This window comes from Oncorhynchus mykiss, chromosome 2 (assembly GCF_057628025.1).
Source record: "Oncorhynchus mykiss isolate SJ-2025 chromosome 2, ASM5762802v1, whole genome shotgun sequence".
Lineage (NCBI taxonomy): Eukaryota > Metazoa > Chordata > Actinopteri > Salmoniformes > Salmonidae > Oncorhynchus > Oncorhynchus mykiss.
The window spans coordinates 56,848,892-56,869,004 of record NC_143023.1 but is presented as its reverse complement, the minus strand read 5'-3'; the positions used below and the strand labels follow the sequence as shown (position 1 = coordinate 56,869,004).

Sequence of the window (20,113 nt, the reverse complement as noted above, 5' to 3'; positions counted from 1 at the left end):
TGTCAGAGGAAGGCCCCAAAGCAAAATAGTCAGACTCCAGTCACCCAAGTCATAGACTGTTCTCTCTGCTACCGCACGGCAAGCGGTACCGGCGCGCCAAGTCTAGGTCCAAAAGGCTCCTCAACAGCTTCTACCCCCAAGCCATAAGACTGCTGAACAATTGATCAAATGGCCGCCCAGACTATTTACATTGACCCTCCCTTTGTTTTTATGCTGCTGCTACTGTTAAACTATGCATTGTCACTTTACAAATGACCTCAACTAACCTGTACCCCCGCACATTGACTCGGTACCGGTATCCCCTGTATATACTGTAGCATCGTTATTGTTATGTAATTATCTTGTGTTACTTTTTTAAAAATTTGATTTGACTTTAGTTTATTTAGTCAATATTTTCTTAACTCTACTTCTTGAACTGCATTGTTGGTTAAGCGGACTGTAAGCATTTCAATACCGGTTGTATTCGGCACACGTGACAAATTTGATTTGATTTGAAATCCTCAATAGCCAATAAAAAGGGGAGGATGGGTGCAATTAAATATCTGATGATTGGCTTATTATCCAGAATATCGTCCATCATTGATTGACAGAATTCTCCCTGTGAGCATAGTGACCTCACGGTGACGCAATGCCTCTAAAGCCAGCGGTTGGCCAAATATGAAGCAGAGAACCAAATCATATTCAGTCCATAATCTAAATCAGCCAACAAGCCGCTGTTGAGTAATAAAAGCAATAAAACTAGTTGTATTTTAACAGCAGGCAGAAACGTTGCGTCGCTTACAAATGTAAACCAGTGGAACAGAGACGACATAAAGCCATGGCATATTACATTAGTCAAATGAATAAAATGTAAAATGTAAAAAACATTAAAAAGACTACACATAAGTCCTGTTAAGAGGCGAACTCTGAGTCTTACCTTGAAGGCGTACTTGCGGCTGATGTGGTCCTCAGGCTCCACGGCTGAGACGACATAGCTGGGCAGAGGAATACTACCCAGGACTGACTCCTCCCTGCTGTCTGTTAGGGGAGGGGGGAAAGAAAGAAAGACAGGAGAGACAGGAGAGACAAGACAGGAGGGAGAAAGAACATTGAGAGAAAGAAAAGAGAAAGAAAAGAGAGCTCAACCACAGTAAAATCACAGTGCATCTGAGAAGAGCGGAACACAACCATGAAGCATCACGGACCAATAAATTACATGCCACTAAAAAGGTCTATAGATGGAGTGCTAACAGTACAGAAATCTACCATAAAAGCAATTAGTACCCTAAAAATTCAAATCGCTCCTGGACAACTTCGTAGCCTTAACATTCTCCTACAGCAATGAAGGTGTACATTTGGAAGTTTGGAACAAACTTTATATTTGACAAATTAGCCTCCTTGGCTAATATAAAGACACATAAGAGCAAACCAAAAATAATTGAGAATGAAAAATAGTTTGATAAATAATTACAAAAATCTAAGAAAGTCATTGAGAAATATATCTAATCAAAAACACAGCGAACCAGACAACAAAAATATACGTCTTCAACACGGGGAAACACTGAAGCAATGCAAACCCTAAGGACAAAAAAGGACCCGCTCATTAGAAATCCCCTGGATGGAATTGAGGAATCCATAGAATCAAAACACTTCTGGGAAAACTGGGATAAATTAATAAACCTCATCATGAGGAATTGGCTATGCAATATGCTGATATGTGAAGAAACCACTTTGCAAACCTCTACAGCAATAAAACAAAGAGCCCAGAACAACAATATATACAAGAAAAAATGACAAGTAAGAATCCTGTGGATACCTCAATTACAGAACAATAATTACCTGTACACTCTCCAACCCAAAAAAAGACCTGTGGTGCGGACGGTATTTTAAATGAAATGATCAAATATACAGACCACAAATTCAAATTGGCTATACTCTTCAACATTATCCTCACTGCAGGCATTTTCCCTGATATTTGGAACAAAGGATTGATCACACCAATCTATAAAAAACGGAGACAAATTTGATCCAAATAATTAGAGGGATTTGCGTTAACAGCAAATTCTCTGCAGTATCATAAATAGCAGACTACTTCATTTCCTTGATTAACACAACGTCCTGAGCAGAAGCCAGATTGGATTTCTAACAAATTACTGCTCGACAGACCACATTTATACCCGCCACACTCTAAATGACAAACAAGTAGACCAAAACAAAGGCAAAATCTACTCATTTTTCGGGCACAAAGGTATTTTTAAAATAAACTAATACAAAGAGGTATCGGGGGATCATAGGATCATAAGATGCTATTAAATCAAATGTACACTTAAAAACAAATGTGCGGGTCAAATTGGCAACAAGCAAACAGACGTCTTCTCTCAGAGACGTGGAGTGAAACAGGGCTGCTCAATAAGTCCAACACTATTTAACATCTACATGAATGAATTGGCAAAAGAAACAGTAGAAGAATCTGCAGCACCTGGTCTCACCTTACCCGACGCTGAAATCAAGTGTCTGCTGTACGCAGGTGACCTGGTGCTGCTGTCTGCCACTAAGGAGGGGTTACAGCAGCATCTAGATCATCTGCACAGGTTCTGTCAGACCTGGGCTCAGACAGTTAACCTAATATATATATAGGACTCCCATATATATAGGATGACAAATAGAATCAGGATGACAAATAGAAATTCTATTTGGACACAGTTCTAATAGAACACACCTAAAAAAACAACACGTATCTAGGACTAAATATCAGCGACACTGGTAGCTTTCACAGGTAGCTTTCACAGGTAGCTTTCACAGCTGAGAGACAAAGGTAGAAAAGCATTCAATGCTTTAAAATAGAACCAATTGCTCTAAGAGGGTAGCGAAGTATGGGGTCCACTCTCCAATAATGAATTCAGCAAATGGGACAAATCCAATCAAAATACTGCATGCTGAGTTTTATAAGACTGTATTGCAAGTGCAAAGAAAAACTCACATGTAAGAACAGAATTGGGCCAAACCCCCCCCTCCCCCTCCCCCTCTTATTCGAATAGAAAAAAAACAGCCATCAAATTTTGCAACCATCTAAAAACAAGTGACCCCTAAAACATTTCATCACACAACCCTACAATGTCAAGAGATGAAACCAGAGAAGAGTTCCCTCAGTCAGCTGGTTCTGAGGCTCAGTTCACTAACCCAAACCAACCCCATTGAGTCACAGGACAGCACTCAGAAAAATCTGGCTCAACCAAATCATCACAAAGCAAAAATAAAAATATAAATCACTTATTGGAAAGACACCACAAAAAAAAAAATCTAAAGAAAGCTTCAGTGCTATTTGGCTCTAAACCGACAGTAACTTGGTGGCAGACTATCTGACCACTGTGGCTGATAGAAAACTGAGGAAAACACTGACGAGGTACAGACTCCGTGAGAACAGTCTGGCTATAGAGACCGGTCGTCACAGGCAAACCTGGCTGCCCAGAGAGGACAGGCTGTGCTCACTCTGCTCCAGGGGAGAGGTAGAGAGCGAGCTGCATTTCCTATTCCACTGTGACAAATACTCAGACCTAAGAGAATCTTTCCCAAAATGATCATTCACTACAAAGATTTTGAAACTATACAATCAAATCCAATATTTATCGAGTGAAAAGGCTAAATGTGCAGCTTTGGCCAAAACCTGAGGAGTTAGCCAGTGAAAAGTGCAACATCAATAATATTTCCCATTTGGTTTTGTTTAGGCTTTCACACCACGTCATGTTGAGACCGCTCTACTACTTGCATTGAATGTATTGTTATTTTCATTCATATCGTTGTTGTCGTTGCTGTTAATTGAAAACCCATTACCACAGCTGCTACTAGTTTTGAGACGCCTTATTGCCAATGGTCCCACCATTCTTTCGTTATAAGTCTACTTTGACAATGTCAGTCGTTTAACTTGCCATGTCAAGAAAGTCTACTGAAGTGAGAGAGCGAGATAGACAGAGGAGAGACAGAGATACATAGAGAGAGAGAGATGTCACTTACGACCCACTAATCATTTTGGATAGTGAAAAAGAAAAACTCCCCTCCCCTGACACCCATGTGGCAGTACTCTGCCAAACCACTAAACCCCCCCCCCTTACCCAAACGGGCACTACACTGCCACTCCACTAAATCGCTCTCCGCCCATCCAGTTGGCATTGGCCGGGTTCATACCACGGCCGTCCTCTGCCCGGTTTGGCATCAGTGTCATGCCACTGTGTGCCCCTTCTGATACTAGAGCCTGCTCATATCTTAATTAGCTCACGTCGCTATAAATAAAAAAAGGGACAACTCTCATGGGGGGAGTGTTTCCACCGCTGCACATTGTGACAGAGTGCTAGAATGTGTGTGTGTGTGTGTGTGTGCGAAAACATGTGGTTGTGTGTGTGGTGGATTGGAATGTTTGGTTGATAAGTGAAGGTGGGGGTGGTGGGGGGGGGGTCTGGATTAAAGAGTAATTGGTTAAAAATAAATTCAAGGAGCTTTGGAGGAGAAATTCTCCACATGGGGCCTCGTCCTTTTGTCTGCACACACACATACACACCTTAACGCAGAGAAATGAACAGATTAATAAGAGCGAGAAACAGGGAAAGAGTCGATGGCGGCCGAAAGAGATGAGACGGAGTAAAATGGGAGCAGGATGAAGATGAAGAGAGAGGGGAGAGAGAGAGAGAGAGAAATATGGAGGAAGAGGGTGAGAGAGCGGGGGAAGGAGTAAAAGTGATAGAGAGTACGTGAGCGAGAAGGGTTTAGACAGCAAGAGAGTGACGCAAGGAGAGATAGTGAAGGCGAGAGAAAAATGAAGAGCGAGACCTCGGGATACACATCAGATTAACCACTGATTAAACCTCTGGCTCCCTCATCAACTCGAGACATTCTGGTTCCAATCTCTTACATAACGCTCTCCCAACCCTCTCCTAACGTTAGGGCAACATTGAGAACCTGTTCACGTGTGGGACAGTGGCTAGGGATCAGGAGAGGCCGTGCCCCAAATGCCACCCTATTCTCGGAGTAGTGCACGACTTCTCCTGTATAGTTCACTACTTTTGACCACAAGTATAGTACTAAACAGGGCACAGAGTGCCATTTGGGACTCAACCATAGACTACCAGGGGTCTGGAACGATGAGCCCTCGTTGGCGTCGCCAAGATGTGGCAAGAACAAACACGGTGAGATTAAACCAAAGTAAAAAAGTGTAATGGGCGTGGTTTATCTCCAGGCTCGTTCGGCAAACCCATTCACTCACAAGGCCCAGCCAAGATCCCAGATTGTCGTCTAGTCTCGAGAAAGGCCCTTTTATGAAACTTTGACTATAAATAGCTTCCGTTGTGCTCCAATTGGCCTCTCTTCTAGCTCAGCCAATAGGACATGTGGATCTGATTTGAACACATCATCGTCATCATAATCATCATCCCAGTCTTGCTCTGTACTGAAAGTAGTCCATCTTGAAAACTTTACAGGCTTATGAAGTCATCAATCATCAAGTCTACACTTACAGCACTAAAATACCACGTCACATCTCCCCTAGAGCGCGCGCACACACACGCACACAACACCACACACACACAAAACCATCTCACCTTTATAGTAGAACAGACAGTAGTCAGCCAGCACAAACCACTTCCTCTTCCAAAGCCTCATTCCAGAGCCGTCCTGCAAAAGAAAGTGAGAGAGAAGTCAGGCCTACACTCTTTTATTGGCCCTGCGATGCCTGCCATCGCTTTTCAAACACACTTGCAGCCAGGGGAATGATGAAAGATAGAAGGGAAAAACGCACTTCAAAACAGATCATCACACACATGCGTGCGCACACGCCACACACTGTAATTAAGTGCTGCCTGTTTGAATATTGTCCCTGGTAGGAAGAGCGTGTGTTCATGTCCCCATTGTCATGAGGAGTTTGTTTGGGAGGAAACTCATTTGGTGTTTGAATAGCGTTCCGTCAGAAGTGAGTGTGTGCGCGTGAGTGTGTGTGTGTGTGTGTTGCGTGAGTGCCTGACAGTGAGAGAGAGAGAGAGAGAGAGAGAAAGAGCGCGAGCATGTCTTTCTGTGTGGGTGTTTTTGTGTTTCCACAGATAATGCGTGTCTGTCAGTTAAAGATAATTGCATTGTGCTTCTCTTTTCTCTTAGAGTTTTATAAAAATGTGACAGTGCTGGCTTTTCCCGAGTTCCAGCGAGGGCAAAGTCACATCCGTCTACCTGGCAGACAAACAGGGTTCAAAAGGTCAACCCTGGAGCTCATTAAGACACTGTGTGTATCCCAAATAGTACACACTATTTCTTATTTGGTGCCCTACATGTAACCAGCTCTAGTAAAAAGTAGTGCACTATATATGGAATAGGGTGTCATTTGGGACTGTGTACAAAAAAAAAACGTATACAATATGTTCCATACAACCAGCTACCAGTTTATCCAATCATGTTGTCCTACAGACACCTATCAACCAATGGGCTCTATCCTATGAGTCTCTGTGTGTCTCTACTAACCAATCGACAGTATCCTGTAGATTCCGCAGCCCTTCGTGTGTCAACCGATGAGCTTTGTAACCAGAGTTCCTGTCGACCAATCAACTGACAGCCATGTCTATCAGCTCCATTGGCTTGCTTGTCCCACTATCAGCCAATCAGTATTGTCCTACAGACACCTATCAACCAATGAGCTCTATCCTGTTTTTGAAAAGCAACCCAATGCATGTCCATGTGATGTGTCCATGTGATGTGTCTATGACCTCTGTTGCCATGTCAACCAATGCAAGTACTTCCCAAACCTCTCCTCAACCCTGATAGACAGTGTGTGTGTGTGTGTGTGTGTGTGTGCGTTCGCACGTTTCAAGTTTCATTAGTCGTATTAGGTGTGTGCGCCTTTGTACGTGTAGGTATGCATACGTGTGCACGTGAATGTGTGTGCTTACCTGTTTGTAGAGCCATCCTCTCACCACCACGGGGACATTGGGGTTCCTCTTGATGGACTGCTCTCGCTTCCCAAAACTGTGCACCCTCCCACTGGACCTGGAACCCTATAGGACACACACACATCCAGCATACTGGTTAGTTATTTCAACTTTGACCTCACCAGCCCTGACAATTTAGCTTGTACTGTTCCATCCTCCATTTCAAAGTCATACTTGAAAAGGGGACACAGATCGATCGATTTCATTGACTAGACAACTAAAAGCGCAGGCGGCCATGACAGCACACGGCGGTCTCTTGTCGGCGAGTTGGAATACTTAGCATGATACAAAAGAAGAAATGCCGTTTGCTCGTAAAGTTCTTTAAAAAAATAAATATATATATATTTTTTAAGTTTCACGTCACACATTTTACAGTATGTTCTGATTGGTTGACCCAATCCAATTAAGTAGAATTTTTAAGCAAGCTCAAAATCTATTTGTGACAATAGTTTACCATAAGCCAAACTCTCACCCACACAAATAACAAGAGAAGAAGAAAAGTACTCCCATGAGTTTTAAAGCAATACACCTCGGGAGGAACCATTGAGGGGGTGGAGGGGTGGGTGAGCCCACTGCTCTTCTGACTAACCAGGAGGTGATGAAAGTTCAACTAGGTCTGACATGGCCGTTCGGGCCCATTGCCTGCTGGTAATGGTCTACAGCGGTAGTGATCGTGACCATATAGTTACAGCTGACGAGGTTATAGAGGTAGCCTATAAACGATCAAAATAAAGAAAGTCACACACGCCATGTGTAATCTCCCAGCAATTTAATTGTTATTTACCAACGTTTCGGCATCACTGTGTCTTCCTCGGGGTCTGACCCTTGATAGTTTATTGGCCGTTAGTCAGCACCTCCACACAAACTCTTTTCTGGGTGTGCGCCAGCTCACGTTTTTCTAAATATGTTATAGAGGTAGCCGTCAACAGGACAGCTTGTGGAGGCTGAATGATGCCCTCCGGGTTGTGTGTGTCTGTGTGATCCCCTCCTTGGGTGAAGATCGATTCGTCGGCCATTAGTGAGACACAGCTGCTGGGTAAGGGCCATGAATCAACCACGCATGCGCCGCACACGAGTGCAAGGTTGACACTACCAACATACAGACACAATACATTCATGGAAACACGCAGACACGTATGCACACAGATCACATACACACACCACACGCTAGGAATGTCTCTGACTAAAAATGTAAAAAATCTATTCTTTCGACCAATCAACGGGTTGAAATGTTTAAAAAACGTATTTTTCCATGAATAGACAGACACACGCTTGATTGAAATGCATTCCAGGTGACTACCTCGTGAAGCTGGTTGAGAGAATGCCAAGGGTGAGCAACGCTGTCATCAAGGCAAAGGGTGGCTACTTTGAAGAATCTCAAAGAAAAAAAGCGATTGATTTGTTTAACACTTTTTTGGTTACGACATGATTCCATATGTGTTATTTCACAGTTTGGACGTCTTCACTATTATTCTATAATGTAGAAAATAGTAAAAATATAGAAAAACCCTTGAATGAGTCAGTGTCCAAACTTTTGACTGGTAGTGTATGTGGATGATTTATAGAGCCAGGCACATTTAATAGTTAGGCGATTGAAAATAGACCTAATTTCCTCTCTCCTCAATTTTCTTAGACAATTAGGCTAAGGCAAGGGCTGTTTCCTTGTCTCTGCTGTTGCTGCCTTCACTGCATTGCTCTCGACCCCAACACGCTGGTTAACTTTGCTATTTTGCACATAGCAACATAGGGAAAGGCGCCATATTCTACGGCACGCTGAAGATCGTTTCAGAACCGCGGACAGCAACCGTATCCATCGCAGGAGAAAGCGCATTTGTTATAAAGTAATATTAGATATACTAGTGTTGTACCATTATTTTTTGGGGTAAACATATCCATATACAATTTCAGTATCACGTCTGTGCCATCCCCTTGACCTCCGCAATGGATTAGTCCACTGGACACAGGTGCGAATCAGACAGCCGTCTTGTGCGCCATGAAAGAAAAAAAAACTAAAATAGTGACCGCTCGACTAAAGAGATCTCGGTCGACCCTATCACACGCACCAGCCACAAGTCATACATACAGCACATACAAACACAGACAGACGGACAGCAATTCACAAGCTTAAAGTTCCTCAAATGCATTCACATACACACACACCGAAGCATTAATGGAATGTGCCACATTCAAATATAGTCTGGGTCCATCTGTTGATGGGGTGGGCGTGATTTACCTCAGTGGAGCTGTATATGCATGCATCCCTATGACCTGAATTATAACCTATCATTTATGCAACATGGACCGGATACCACATGTGCGTGTCGGGGGGGTGGGATGGCCGTCATTGACCGACACCTCTGACGTCATGTGGTCGCTCTCTCCGTCCCCTCGCTGAACTGCAACACTCGTCATTCCAGTACCTTAATTGCAGCGTTAAACGAGCCTATCAACATCACAAAGAAAAGCCTCACTCAACTCCCCTGGCATGTCAGTGATGTGACGTGAGGCAAGCCGTGTGTGTGTGTGTGTGTGTGTGTGTGTGTGTGTGTGTGTGTGTGTGTGTGTGTGTATATACATAGAGTACACTACAGGCCGTGATGTATCCTGTACCCTACACACGCACACACACACCACCACCCACACACACACCACCTCCCACACACACACACACCACCTCCCACACACACACACACCACCTCCCTCCCACACGCACACACACCACCTCCCTCCCACACGCACACACACACACACACCACCTCCCACACACACACCACCTCCCACACACACACCACCTCCCACACACCACCTCCCACACACACACCACCTCCCACACACCACCTCCCACACACCACCTCCCACACACCACCTCCCACACACCACCTCCCACACACCACCTCCCACACACCACCTCCCACACACCACCTCCCATCATTTCTATCCCAAACCTGAGCAGGGAGTTACGGCTGAGGGGTTTGGTTTAACTGGCGGGGTGTGACGGCTACAAGTGCTTTAGTGACGTTGTCGGAAGCTCGGGGGCGCTGGCGCTACAGCTCTACAGCTGGTGGGAAGAAGAAAAAAAATGTCTAATTACACGATTATAAGAACCACTGCTGACCAAGCGTGGAAGGTAGACACTAAACGCCAGAAGAGCTGTCACAACAGACTCCCTTGTCTACGTAGTTTAATATAGTCTATTTTAAGGCCGGGTAAACTCGTGGAAATATGGGAGTGATATTAGCGCCAACAGAAATGTAACTGTATATCACACCATACAATAGGGTCTCTAATGTAAGATTCAGCTTTTGTCAGTGAAAGGCTATAGACAGCACAGTCGGAAAGTATTCAGACTCCTTCACTTTTTCCACATTTTGTTATGTTACAGCCTTATTCTAAAATGTATATTTAAAAAAAAATCCCCCTCAATCTACACACAATACCCCATAGCGACAAAGCAAAAACTGGGTTTCAATTTTTAAAATACATTTATGGAAAAGAAAAAGAGAAAAAAACTTTACTCGCTACTTTGTTGAAGCTCCTTTGGCAGTGATTACAGCCTCGAGTTGTCTTGGGTATGACGCTACAAGCTTGGCACACCTGTATTTGGGGAGTTTCTCCCATTCGTCTCTGCAGATCCTCCCAAGCTCTTTCAGGTTGGATGGGGAGCGTCGCTGCACAGCTACTTTCAGGTCTCTCCAGAAGAGGTTGGATCGGGTTCAAAAGTCCGGGCTCTGCCTGGGCCACTCAAGGACATTCAGAGACTTGTCCCGAAGCCACTCTTGTGTGGTCTTTGCTTAGGGCTTGTGCTTTGGGCTGTTGTCCTGTTGGAAGGTGAACCTTTGTCCCAGTGAGGTCCTGAGCACTCTGCAGCGAGTTTTCATCAAGGATCTCTCTGTACTTTGCTCTGTTTATCTTTCCCTCGATCCTGACTAGTCACCCAGTCCCTGCCACTGAAAAACAACCCCACCGCATGATGCTGCCACCACCATGCTTCACTGTAGGGATGGTGCCATGTTTCCTCCAGACGTGACTCTTGGCATTCAGGCCAAAGGGTTCAATCTTGGTTTCATCAGACCAGAGAATCTTGTTTCTCATGGTCTGCGATGCAAGTCCTTTAGGTGCCTTTTGGTAAACTCCAAGCGGGCTTTCATGTGCCTTTTACTGAGGAGTGGCTTCCGTCTGGCCACTCTACCATAAAGGCCTGATTTGTGGAGTGCTGTAGAGATAGTTGTCCTTCTAGAAGATTATCCCATCTCCACAGAGGAACTCTGGAGCTCTGTCAGATTGACCATTGGGTTCTTGGTCACCTCCTTGACCAAGGCCCTTCTCCCTCGATTGCAGTTTGGCAAGGTCTTCAGCCCTAGAAAGGGTCTTGGTGGTTCCAAACTTCTTCCATTTAAGAATGAAGGAGACCACTTGGGGACAGTCAATGCCGGGGACAGTCAATGTTGGAGAAATGTTTTGGTACCATTCCTCAGATCTGTGCCTCGACACAATCCTGTCTCGGAGCTCTACTGACAATTCCTTCGACCTCATGGCTTGGTGTTTTCTTCTGACATGCACTGTCAACAGGATGCACCCGAGCTCAATTTCGAGTCTCATAGCAAAGGGTCTGAATACGTATGTAAAGAAGGTATTTCTGTTTTAATACATTTGCAAAAATGTCTGAAAACCTGTATTCACTACGTCATTATGGGGTATTGTGTGTAAATTAATGAGATTTTTTATTTAAAAAATACATTTTTTAGAATAAGGCTGTAACGTAACAAAATGGGGGGGAAAGGAAGGGGTCTGAATAGTTTTCCCAATGCACTGTACACGCTACATACTCTTTACAGTCCGTTTCAGTATGTATTTGTCTGCAATTAACTATGTGGTGACAATACCTTCACACTGCCTTGAAGAGTTTAAAGAGAAGACATCTCTTTGACAAAGACTTCACATAAGGCAACAGAATCTGGGAACCGTCTGGCACAGACATATTGGTGCTTATTTTCAGGAATGCCGACGAAACAAAAGTAATGAATACCTGTTCTGGCTCACCAATTTTTATCCTTTTTTTTTATGTCGTAACAGCACACACACACAGAGGAAAAGCATGACTCATGCTTCTGGAAAGCGATGCAGCGGTTTAGTGCTGATGTTCATCAGTAAAGCAAAGGATATTGCTTGATCCCTTATGGAGGGAGGGGGTGGGGAATGGGTGGGATCACCTGGGTTGCATCCCAAACGGCACCCTGTCCTCTACATAGTGCACTACTTTTTGTACTGCACAATAAAGGGAAAAGGGTTGCGGTGTCAAAAAGCTGTGGTCTCTCGTCATGGTAACTGATGAGCCCCAGTGTGATGGATGCCCGATCCTCTCCCTGTGTGCCACATTCAATCAGAGTCTGGGTCCACCTGTTGATGGGGTGGACATGATTTACCTCTGTTTAGTGATGTGTGTGTGCCTAAGAAAGAGAAGCAGTGTGTGTGTCTGTGTGTGTGCTCTCCCATCCTCTGCCAGAGAGAGTGAGATAAGGAGCAAAAGAGAGAGAGCGAGACAGAGCAAGAGAAAGGAATGAGAGAGAGCTCATTTCATGCTAAGGCTACAGTAGCCTGTTCTCTTGGCTTTACGCAAAAAGCCTTAAAAAGGTACATGGGGAAGTAATTCCACTAAGACCAGTCTTCAAAGTGAAAGTTAGGGAGTTCATCGCCTTTCAAGTTATAAATGGGGCGGGGGGGTGAGCATCAGGTGTATACCACCTGCGGCTTGAAATCTGCCGGGGTCACAGTAGAGTATCCCACCTGCGGCTTGACTGTTCTGCCGGGGTCACAGTAGAGCCTGGAGAGAAGGCCCCGAGCTTGTTATGTTGAGCCACACACACACACACACACACAACTTGTCATTCGCCATACACCTGACACGCAAACGGGCACAAATTTTACACTTGACACACACAAAACGCACAAACACACACGCTCTTGCCCTGTCACATTCACCCTCAACCTGCACAATTCCATAAACACACAGGCGCAGTCTAATTCCGTCAGATCCACACGTCTAACTTTCCCCCCTCTGGAGTCTGCGACATTAATTAAACCAGCCTCCTACGGGCAGACAGAAGCCCCCCCCTCCTCTCCACTCAAACCCCCTGTCCACTGTCTGGTGGCTTTTAATGGGGTCTTGGTCAAAGGTGTGTGAGAGAAGCCCACTGAGCCATTCATCCTCACCTAATGCCCGTCGTTAATTACTTTTCCCTATATACAGTCCCTGACCGATAAATCGGTTGACCAATATTGTCGGCAGATATTACCCATTCACAGAAATATTTGCATCGGTCTTTATTCCAGGGATAAAAGAGACGATATTATATAGTGTCGGTCAAAAGTTTGGACACACTTACTCGGTCAAGGGTTTTTCTGCATTTTGACTATTTTCTACATTGTAGAATAATAGCGAAGACATCAAAACTATGAAATAACACATATGGAATCTTATAATAACCAAAAAAAGTGTTAAACAAATCAAAATATATTTAAGATTCTTCAAAGTAGCCACCCTTTGCCTTGACAGCTTTGCACACTCTTGGCATTCTCTCAACCAGCTTCGTCACCTGGAATGCATTCAATTAACAGGTGTGCCTTGCTAAAAATGTATTTGTGGAATCTTTCCTTCTTAATGTGTTTGAGCCAATCAGTTGTGTTGTGACAAGGTAGGGGTGGTATACAGAAGATAGCCCTATTTGGTAAAGGACCAAGTCCATATTATGGCAAGAACAGCTCAAATAAGCAAAGAGAAAAAACAGACCATCATTACTTTAAGACATGAAGGTCAGTTAATATGTAAAATTTCAAGAACTTTGAAAGTTTCTTCAAGTGCAGTCACAAAAACCATCAAGCGCTATGATGAAACTTGCTCTCATGAGGACCGCCACTGGAAAGGAAGACCCAGGGTTACCTCTGCTGCAGAGGATATGTTCATTTGAGTTAACAGCCTCAGAAATTGCAGCCCAGATAAATGCTTCACAGAGTTCAAGTAACAGACACATCTCAACATCAACTGTTCAGAGGAGACTGCGTGAATTAAGCCTTCATGGTCGAATTGCTGCAAAGAAACTACTACTAAAAGACACCAATAAGAACAAGAGACTTGCCAAGAAACACGAGCAATGGACATTACACAGGTGGAAATCTGTCCTTTGGTCTGGAGTCCAAATTTGAGATTTTTGGTTCCAACTGCCGTGTCTTTATGAGACGAAGAGTAGGTGAACGGATGATCTCCGCATGTGTGGTTCCTACCGTGAAGCATGGAGGAGGAGGTGTTCTGGTGACACTGTCGGTGATTTATTTAGAATTGAAGGCACAATTAACCAGCATGGCTACAACAGCATTCTGCAGCAAAATGCCACCCCATTTGGTTTGCGCACCTCCAGGCTGTGTAAGGGCTATTTGACCAAGAAGGGAAGTGATGGAGTGCTGCATCAGATGACCTGGCCTCCACAAATCACCAAACCTCAACCTAATTGAGATGGTTTGGGATGAGTTGGACCGCAGAGTGAAGGAAAAGCAGCAAACAAGTGCTCAGCATATGTGGGAACTCCTTGAGGACGGTTGGAAAAAGCATTCCAGGTGAAGCTGGTTGAGAGAATGCCAAGCGTGTGCAAATATGTCAAGGCAAAGGGTGGCGACTTTGAAGAATCTAAAATATATTTTGATTTGTTTAACACTTTTTTTTTACTACATGATTCCCATTAGTGTTATTTCTTAGCTGTGATGTCTTCTTAATGATTCTACAATGTAGAAAATAGTTTTTTTTTAAAGAAAGAAAAAAAAGAAGATAAACACTGGATAGAGTAGGTGTGTTCAAACTTTTGACTGGTACTGTACATAGAATAAACAAATGCGTATGCTCATTTGCGGTCATTAAAAAAAAAAGTTCAATGGGTTTCCTCTACGAGCTGCTGGTTGAACTCAGCCCTAGGTCACAACGTGAGAGAGAGCAGGCATTGGGGTTTGATGGTGAGTAGCTTGCCACAGCCAGCTCATTTCTATCCACCGCCATACAGTAGATACACATTTTTAAGTTGCACCTAAAAAGTTGTTTAAGTTGTACCTAAAAAGGTAAACTAAACTAGTTTTACTGCCATAGTTAGAGGATATACAGTTGAAGTCTGAAGTTTACATACACCTTAGCCAAATACATTTAAACTCAGTTTTTCACAATTCCTGACATTTAATCCTAGTAAAAATGTCTGTCTTAGGTCAGTTAGGATCACCACTTTATTTTAAGAGACTCCGTTCGTTATTGTGCAGTGCCAGTCAAGTTCAAATAGACTAAAACATCCATTGTCTGTCACGTCACGATGTCGTCACCATCATCAAAGGCAGTCAATCTTCGTCGATAGACAATGCTATCGTAATACACAGTGGGGCAAAAAAGTATTTAGTCAGCCACCAATTGTGCAAGTTCTCCCACTTAAAACGATGAGAGAGGCCTGTAATTTTCATCATAGGTACACTTCAACTATGACAGACAAAATGAGGGAAAAAAATCCAGAAAATCACATTGTAGGATTGTTTATGAATTTATTTGCAAATTATGGTGGAAAATAAGTATTTGGTCACCTACAAACAAGCAAGATTTCTGCCTCTCACAGACCTGTAACTTCTTCTTTAAGAGGCTCCTCTGTCCTCCACTCGTTACCTGTATTAATGGCACCTGTTTGAACTTGTTATCAGTATAAAAGACACCTGTCCACAACCTCAAACAGTCACACTCCAAACTCCACTATGGCCAAGACCAAAGAGCTGTCAAAGGACACCAGAAACAAAATTGTAGACCTGCACCAGGCTGGGAAGACTGAAATCTGCAATAGGTAAGCAGCTTGGTTTGATGAAATCAACTGTGGGAGCAATTATTAGGAAATGGAAGACATACAAGACCACTGATAATGTCCCTCGATCTGGGGCTCCACGCAAGATCTCACCCCGTGGGGTCAAAATGATCACAAGAACGGTGAGCAAAAATCCCAGAACCACACGAGGGGATCTAGTGAATGACCTGCAGAGAGCTGGGACCAAAGTAACAAAGCCTACCATCAGTAACACACTACGCCGCCAGGGACTCAAATCCTGCAGTGCCAGACGTGTCCCCCTGTTTAAGCCAGTACATGTCCAGGCCCGTCTAAAGTTTGCTAGAGAGCATTTGGATGATCCAGAAGAAGATTGGGAGAATGTCATATGGTCAGATGAAACCAAAATATAACTTTTTGGTCAAAACTCAACTCGTCGTGTTTGGAAGACAAAGAATGCTGAGTTGCATCCAAAGAACACCATACCTACTGTGAAGCATGGGGGTGGAAACATCATGCTTTGGGGCTGTTTTTCTGCAAAGGGACCAGGACGACTGATCCGTGTAAAGGAAAGAATGAATGGGGCCATGTATCGTGAGATTTTGAGTGAAAACCTCCTTCCATCAGCAAGGGCATTGAAGATGAAATGTGGCTGGGTCTTTCAGCATGACAATGATCCCAAACACAACGCCCAGGCAACAAAGGAGTGGCTTCGTAAGGAGTGGCCTAGCCAGTCTCCAAATCTCAACCCCATAGAAATTATTTGGAGGGAGTTGAAAGTCCGTGTTGCCCAGCAACAGCCCCAAAACGTCACTGCTATAGAGGAGATCTGCATGGAGGAATGGGCCAAAATACCAGCAACAGTGTGTGAAAACCTTGTGAAGACTTTTTGACCTCTGTCATTGCCAACAAAGAGTATATAACAAAGTATTGAGATAAACTTTTATTATTGACCAAATACTTATTTTCCACCATAATTTGCAAAAAAAATTCATTAATAATCCTACAATGTGATTTTCTGGATTTTTTTTCTCATTTTGTCTGTCATAGTTGAAGTGTACCTATGATGAAAATTACAGGCCTCTCTCATCTTTTTAAGTGGGAGAACTTACACAATTGGTGTCTGACTAAATACTTTTTGCCCCACTGTATAAGGGATACACATGGTATACATCGTCCAGCGAAATGCTTACGGGTTCCTTCTTGACAATGCTACAATAAGAAATAATTAAAAACAAGTAAATGACTCAGTAGAATACATTTTTTTTAGCATAGGTATAATACAGGAAGGCCAGGATCGAAACAGAAACGCTCCATATCGTTTGCGCTTCAAAAAGATAACGTCATCTCAAAACGGCATGTCAAATTGAAGAGGTTTGGGAGAGAATAAATCATCAAGGATTTGGGACTGACCTTTGACCCCGAGGTGGTGTCCACGGTGGAGTTGGTGACGGCGGTGGAAGCCTCGCTGATGGTGCTGGAGGGCCTCAAGTCGGCTTGCTGGGGGTTTGACATGCGGCCGCCGGGCCTGGTGAGAAACAGAGACAGCAGCACAGGGTCACACAGAGCAGACATGACCGGGTGTGTGTGTGTATTAAGACAACTTGAGGGAGAGACAAACTGTTTGTGTGTGTGTGTAGGTGTGTGTTTGTGTACACAGAGTGTCATTGAGACACCCGGTAGAGGATGCGACTCCACCCACACACACACACACACACGACTCCGTAGACTGAACACACACCCTGGAGGCCAAGGACAGAATGGTGTTCTGTGGAGATGTCTGAACTTTCACCGGAACAGCTCTTTCAAGCCTCAGGGCCCATGTTCCTAACGTGTGTTGATATCTAGGATCAGTTTATCCTTTTAGGTCATAATGAATAGGATTACATGGACAGGAGGGGACCTGATCTTAAAAAATCAGCACTCCTCCTCTGAGACGCTTATTGAACACAGGCCCAGGTTAGCAATCCTTGCACTCGATATCAATAAGTATATGGGCATGACTAATAATGTATCGTGTTTACTAAAAGTCAGAGCACAGGTTGACTTCATCAGAAAGAAATCCATCTAAAAGGCTCTTCATTGTCCACTGACAGGAGTCCTTTAATCTTAAATCTAATTTCCACCCTCCGCCTCGTCCGCTAGGTTCGCTGAAACAAAAATAAGCAATATCGAGCGTCCGCTCCAATCTGCACATGTGCCCACGGACTCCGAAATCACTGCATCCACAGGACACAATTCACGGGAGGTGAATTGTGTTCTGTGGATGCAGTGATTTCGGAGGCAAATGCGAACCCCTGTGTGGACAGGAGTGGAAGTTCAATTGAAGTCGAAAGTATAAATTGCCGCTCCCAACACAAAAGGTTACCCACGGGGCAGTGCAATTCATCAAACTCAACAATTCATCAAACTCTATATAAATAATATTACTACACAGACATGTAACGTTAGCTAGCGAGCCAGACAACTAACACTTTAACTTGAAATGAAAACAACTGTGACAAAATTTAAAATGAGTAATATCTGAAAAAGGTAGCTAGCTAGATTATCTTACCCGTATACATGGATGCACGCTTCTCCCTCTCTGTCACGGATGCCATGGTTGCCCTTAGTTTTAAGATGCAATCCGGAGACAGGTGTATTATACAACAGCCTTCTGTGTGTTCTCTTTTCGACTCCCTCTGCATTTTGCGATCAAACGCCAGAATCTTCTCCATCTCCTTAGCTATCCTAGTCTAATTCCACTGATTTCAAAACTCGGTCCCCCAGAAAGTGGAACACTTCTGCAGTTCTACGACATAATATCTTTCAAAAAAAGCAGCATTAGAAAGGATTACCTACCACATACTGACCAGCTCATGTTACAAACAGACACACAGACACTCCTCTGGGGTTTCTCTCACAGGATATGGATAGAGCGAACTCATCTGTCAGGAAGTGATGCGATGTTGTGGGCGGCTAGCCAACTAGGCCATCACCTGAGAGAAATCATCACCTCTTCCCACAATGCACTGCGCTCTGGGCCCCTTTCCACAAAGCGTCTTTGAGTAAGAGTGCTGATCTTGAATCGGTCCATACAATCTTATTCATTATGACCTAAAAGACAAAACTATTATAGCTTAGCCTTAAGATCAGTGGTATTCAAATACAATTGTATTATTTTTTATTTTGATAAGAGATTAAAATGCAATGAATTGAAAATTGTGTTATTTAAAAATCTGAATGTACCCATTTTAAGGTTGTGTCATTAGATTTGAGGTGGGGTTGGGTGGGGTCGCCAGTAATTCTTGGAGGGAAAAAATGGCGACACCAGAAATTCTGGCAGGAAGAAAATGGGGCCCCCGCTAAAACAGTTTGAATACCACTGCCTTAGATGAACTATCAGCAAAACCTTTGAAGCTACTAAAACGAGAGGATAAGTGTTAAAAACTAAAGGCTCAGTCTGAAATGTGTGACTGAAATGGAGGCAAAACAAATCACATCAAATGAAAATACGACTTCATTATCCGATGGAAAACAGAAACTAATATAAATCACTGAAACAAAACCTACAAATGCACAAGGAGACCCACAAAACCCTTCTTGTCCATAAACACAAGAAACAAATAGTCAAATCTTTCCATCTGCACACACAGAATTCCTCATCGCTTCGCTGTATAGAAACCTTGTAACGCAGATCTGACTCAGACATTTACTTTGTCGTCATGAGAGGGGAAGAAAACACTTACGGGGTGCATCCCCAACGGCACCCTAGTGCACTACTTTTGAGCAGAGCCCTAACCTTTACCCTAACCCTATGGGCTCTGGTCAAGAGTAGTGCCATGGGGAGTAGGGCGCCATTTGGGACACAGGCCAAGGACTGGCACTTACGAAGGGCCATTCTGCCAGGCAATCTAGGCAGCGACAGCCAGCTTTTCAGCACATTGGTTATTATCATCACTCTGGGCCTCCTGAGAGTTGTCACCCTGGAATAAAGGGCCTTGAAGGGGATGTTCTTTCCCACAAGTTGTAACTTATTTTCAACTTCCCTAAGGTGTTGCCATTTCCTCCAAAACCTTTTTTTTTTATTCGTTAGCTGGTTATTTAGCAAAAGTCCAGAATAGCTAGTAGGAAACGACAGTAACCAGGGTGCAATTTCAAATAAAGAAAATGATAACCAGATAGAAAAGGACCTGGGCTTTGGCTCTTATTGCCGCCTCCCTTCAGGGCCAGACTGACGTGCAGCAGGGAGAAAAGCACTGTGGTCACGTTTGTAGTGTAGTGTAGTGTAGTGCACCCAAACAGGGGACGTCATTAGGACAGACAGTGGCAATGTTTTTTTCATGTTCTGGTGTGTTTGGGGGA

The 20,113-nt window shown here is 43.8% G+C and overlaps 1 protein-coding gene across 50 annotated transcripts in view; it reads right to left on the bottom strand.

Moving 5' to 3' along the window:
• The window catches only part of LOC110492194 (pleckstrin homology domain-containing family A member 7), a 155,431-nt gene that overhangs the window by 42,160 nt on the left and 93,158 nt on the right, over positions 1-20,113 (bottom strand). For all 50 annotated transcript variants that reach the window (XM_021566298.3, XM_021566289.3, XM_090202891.1 and 47 more), the window contains 4 exons: positions 17,183-17,297; positions 6,900-7,004; positions 5,568-5,640; positions 917-1,017 (listed from right to left, as the gene is read on the bottom strand). In XM_021566298.3, coding sequence (XP_021421973.2) covers positions 917-1,017; positions 5,568-5,640; positions 6,900-7,004; positions 17,183-17,297 — 394 coding nt within the window. The remainder of the gene's footprint in view (positions 1-916; positions 1,018-5,567; positions 5,641-6,899; positions 7,005-17,182; positions 17,298-20,113) is intronic.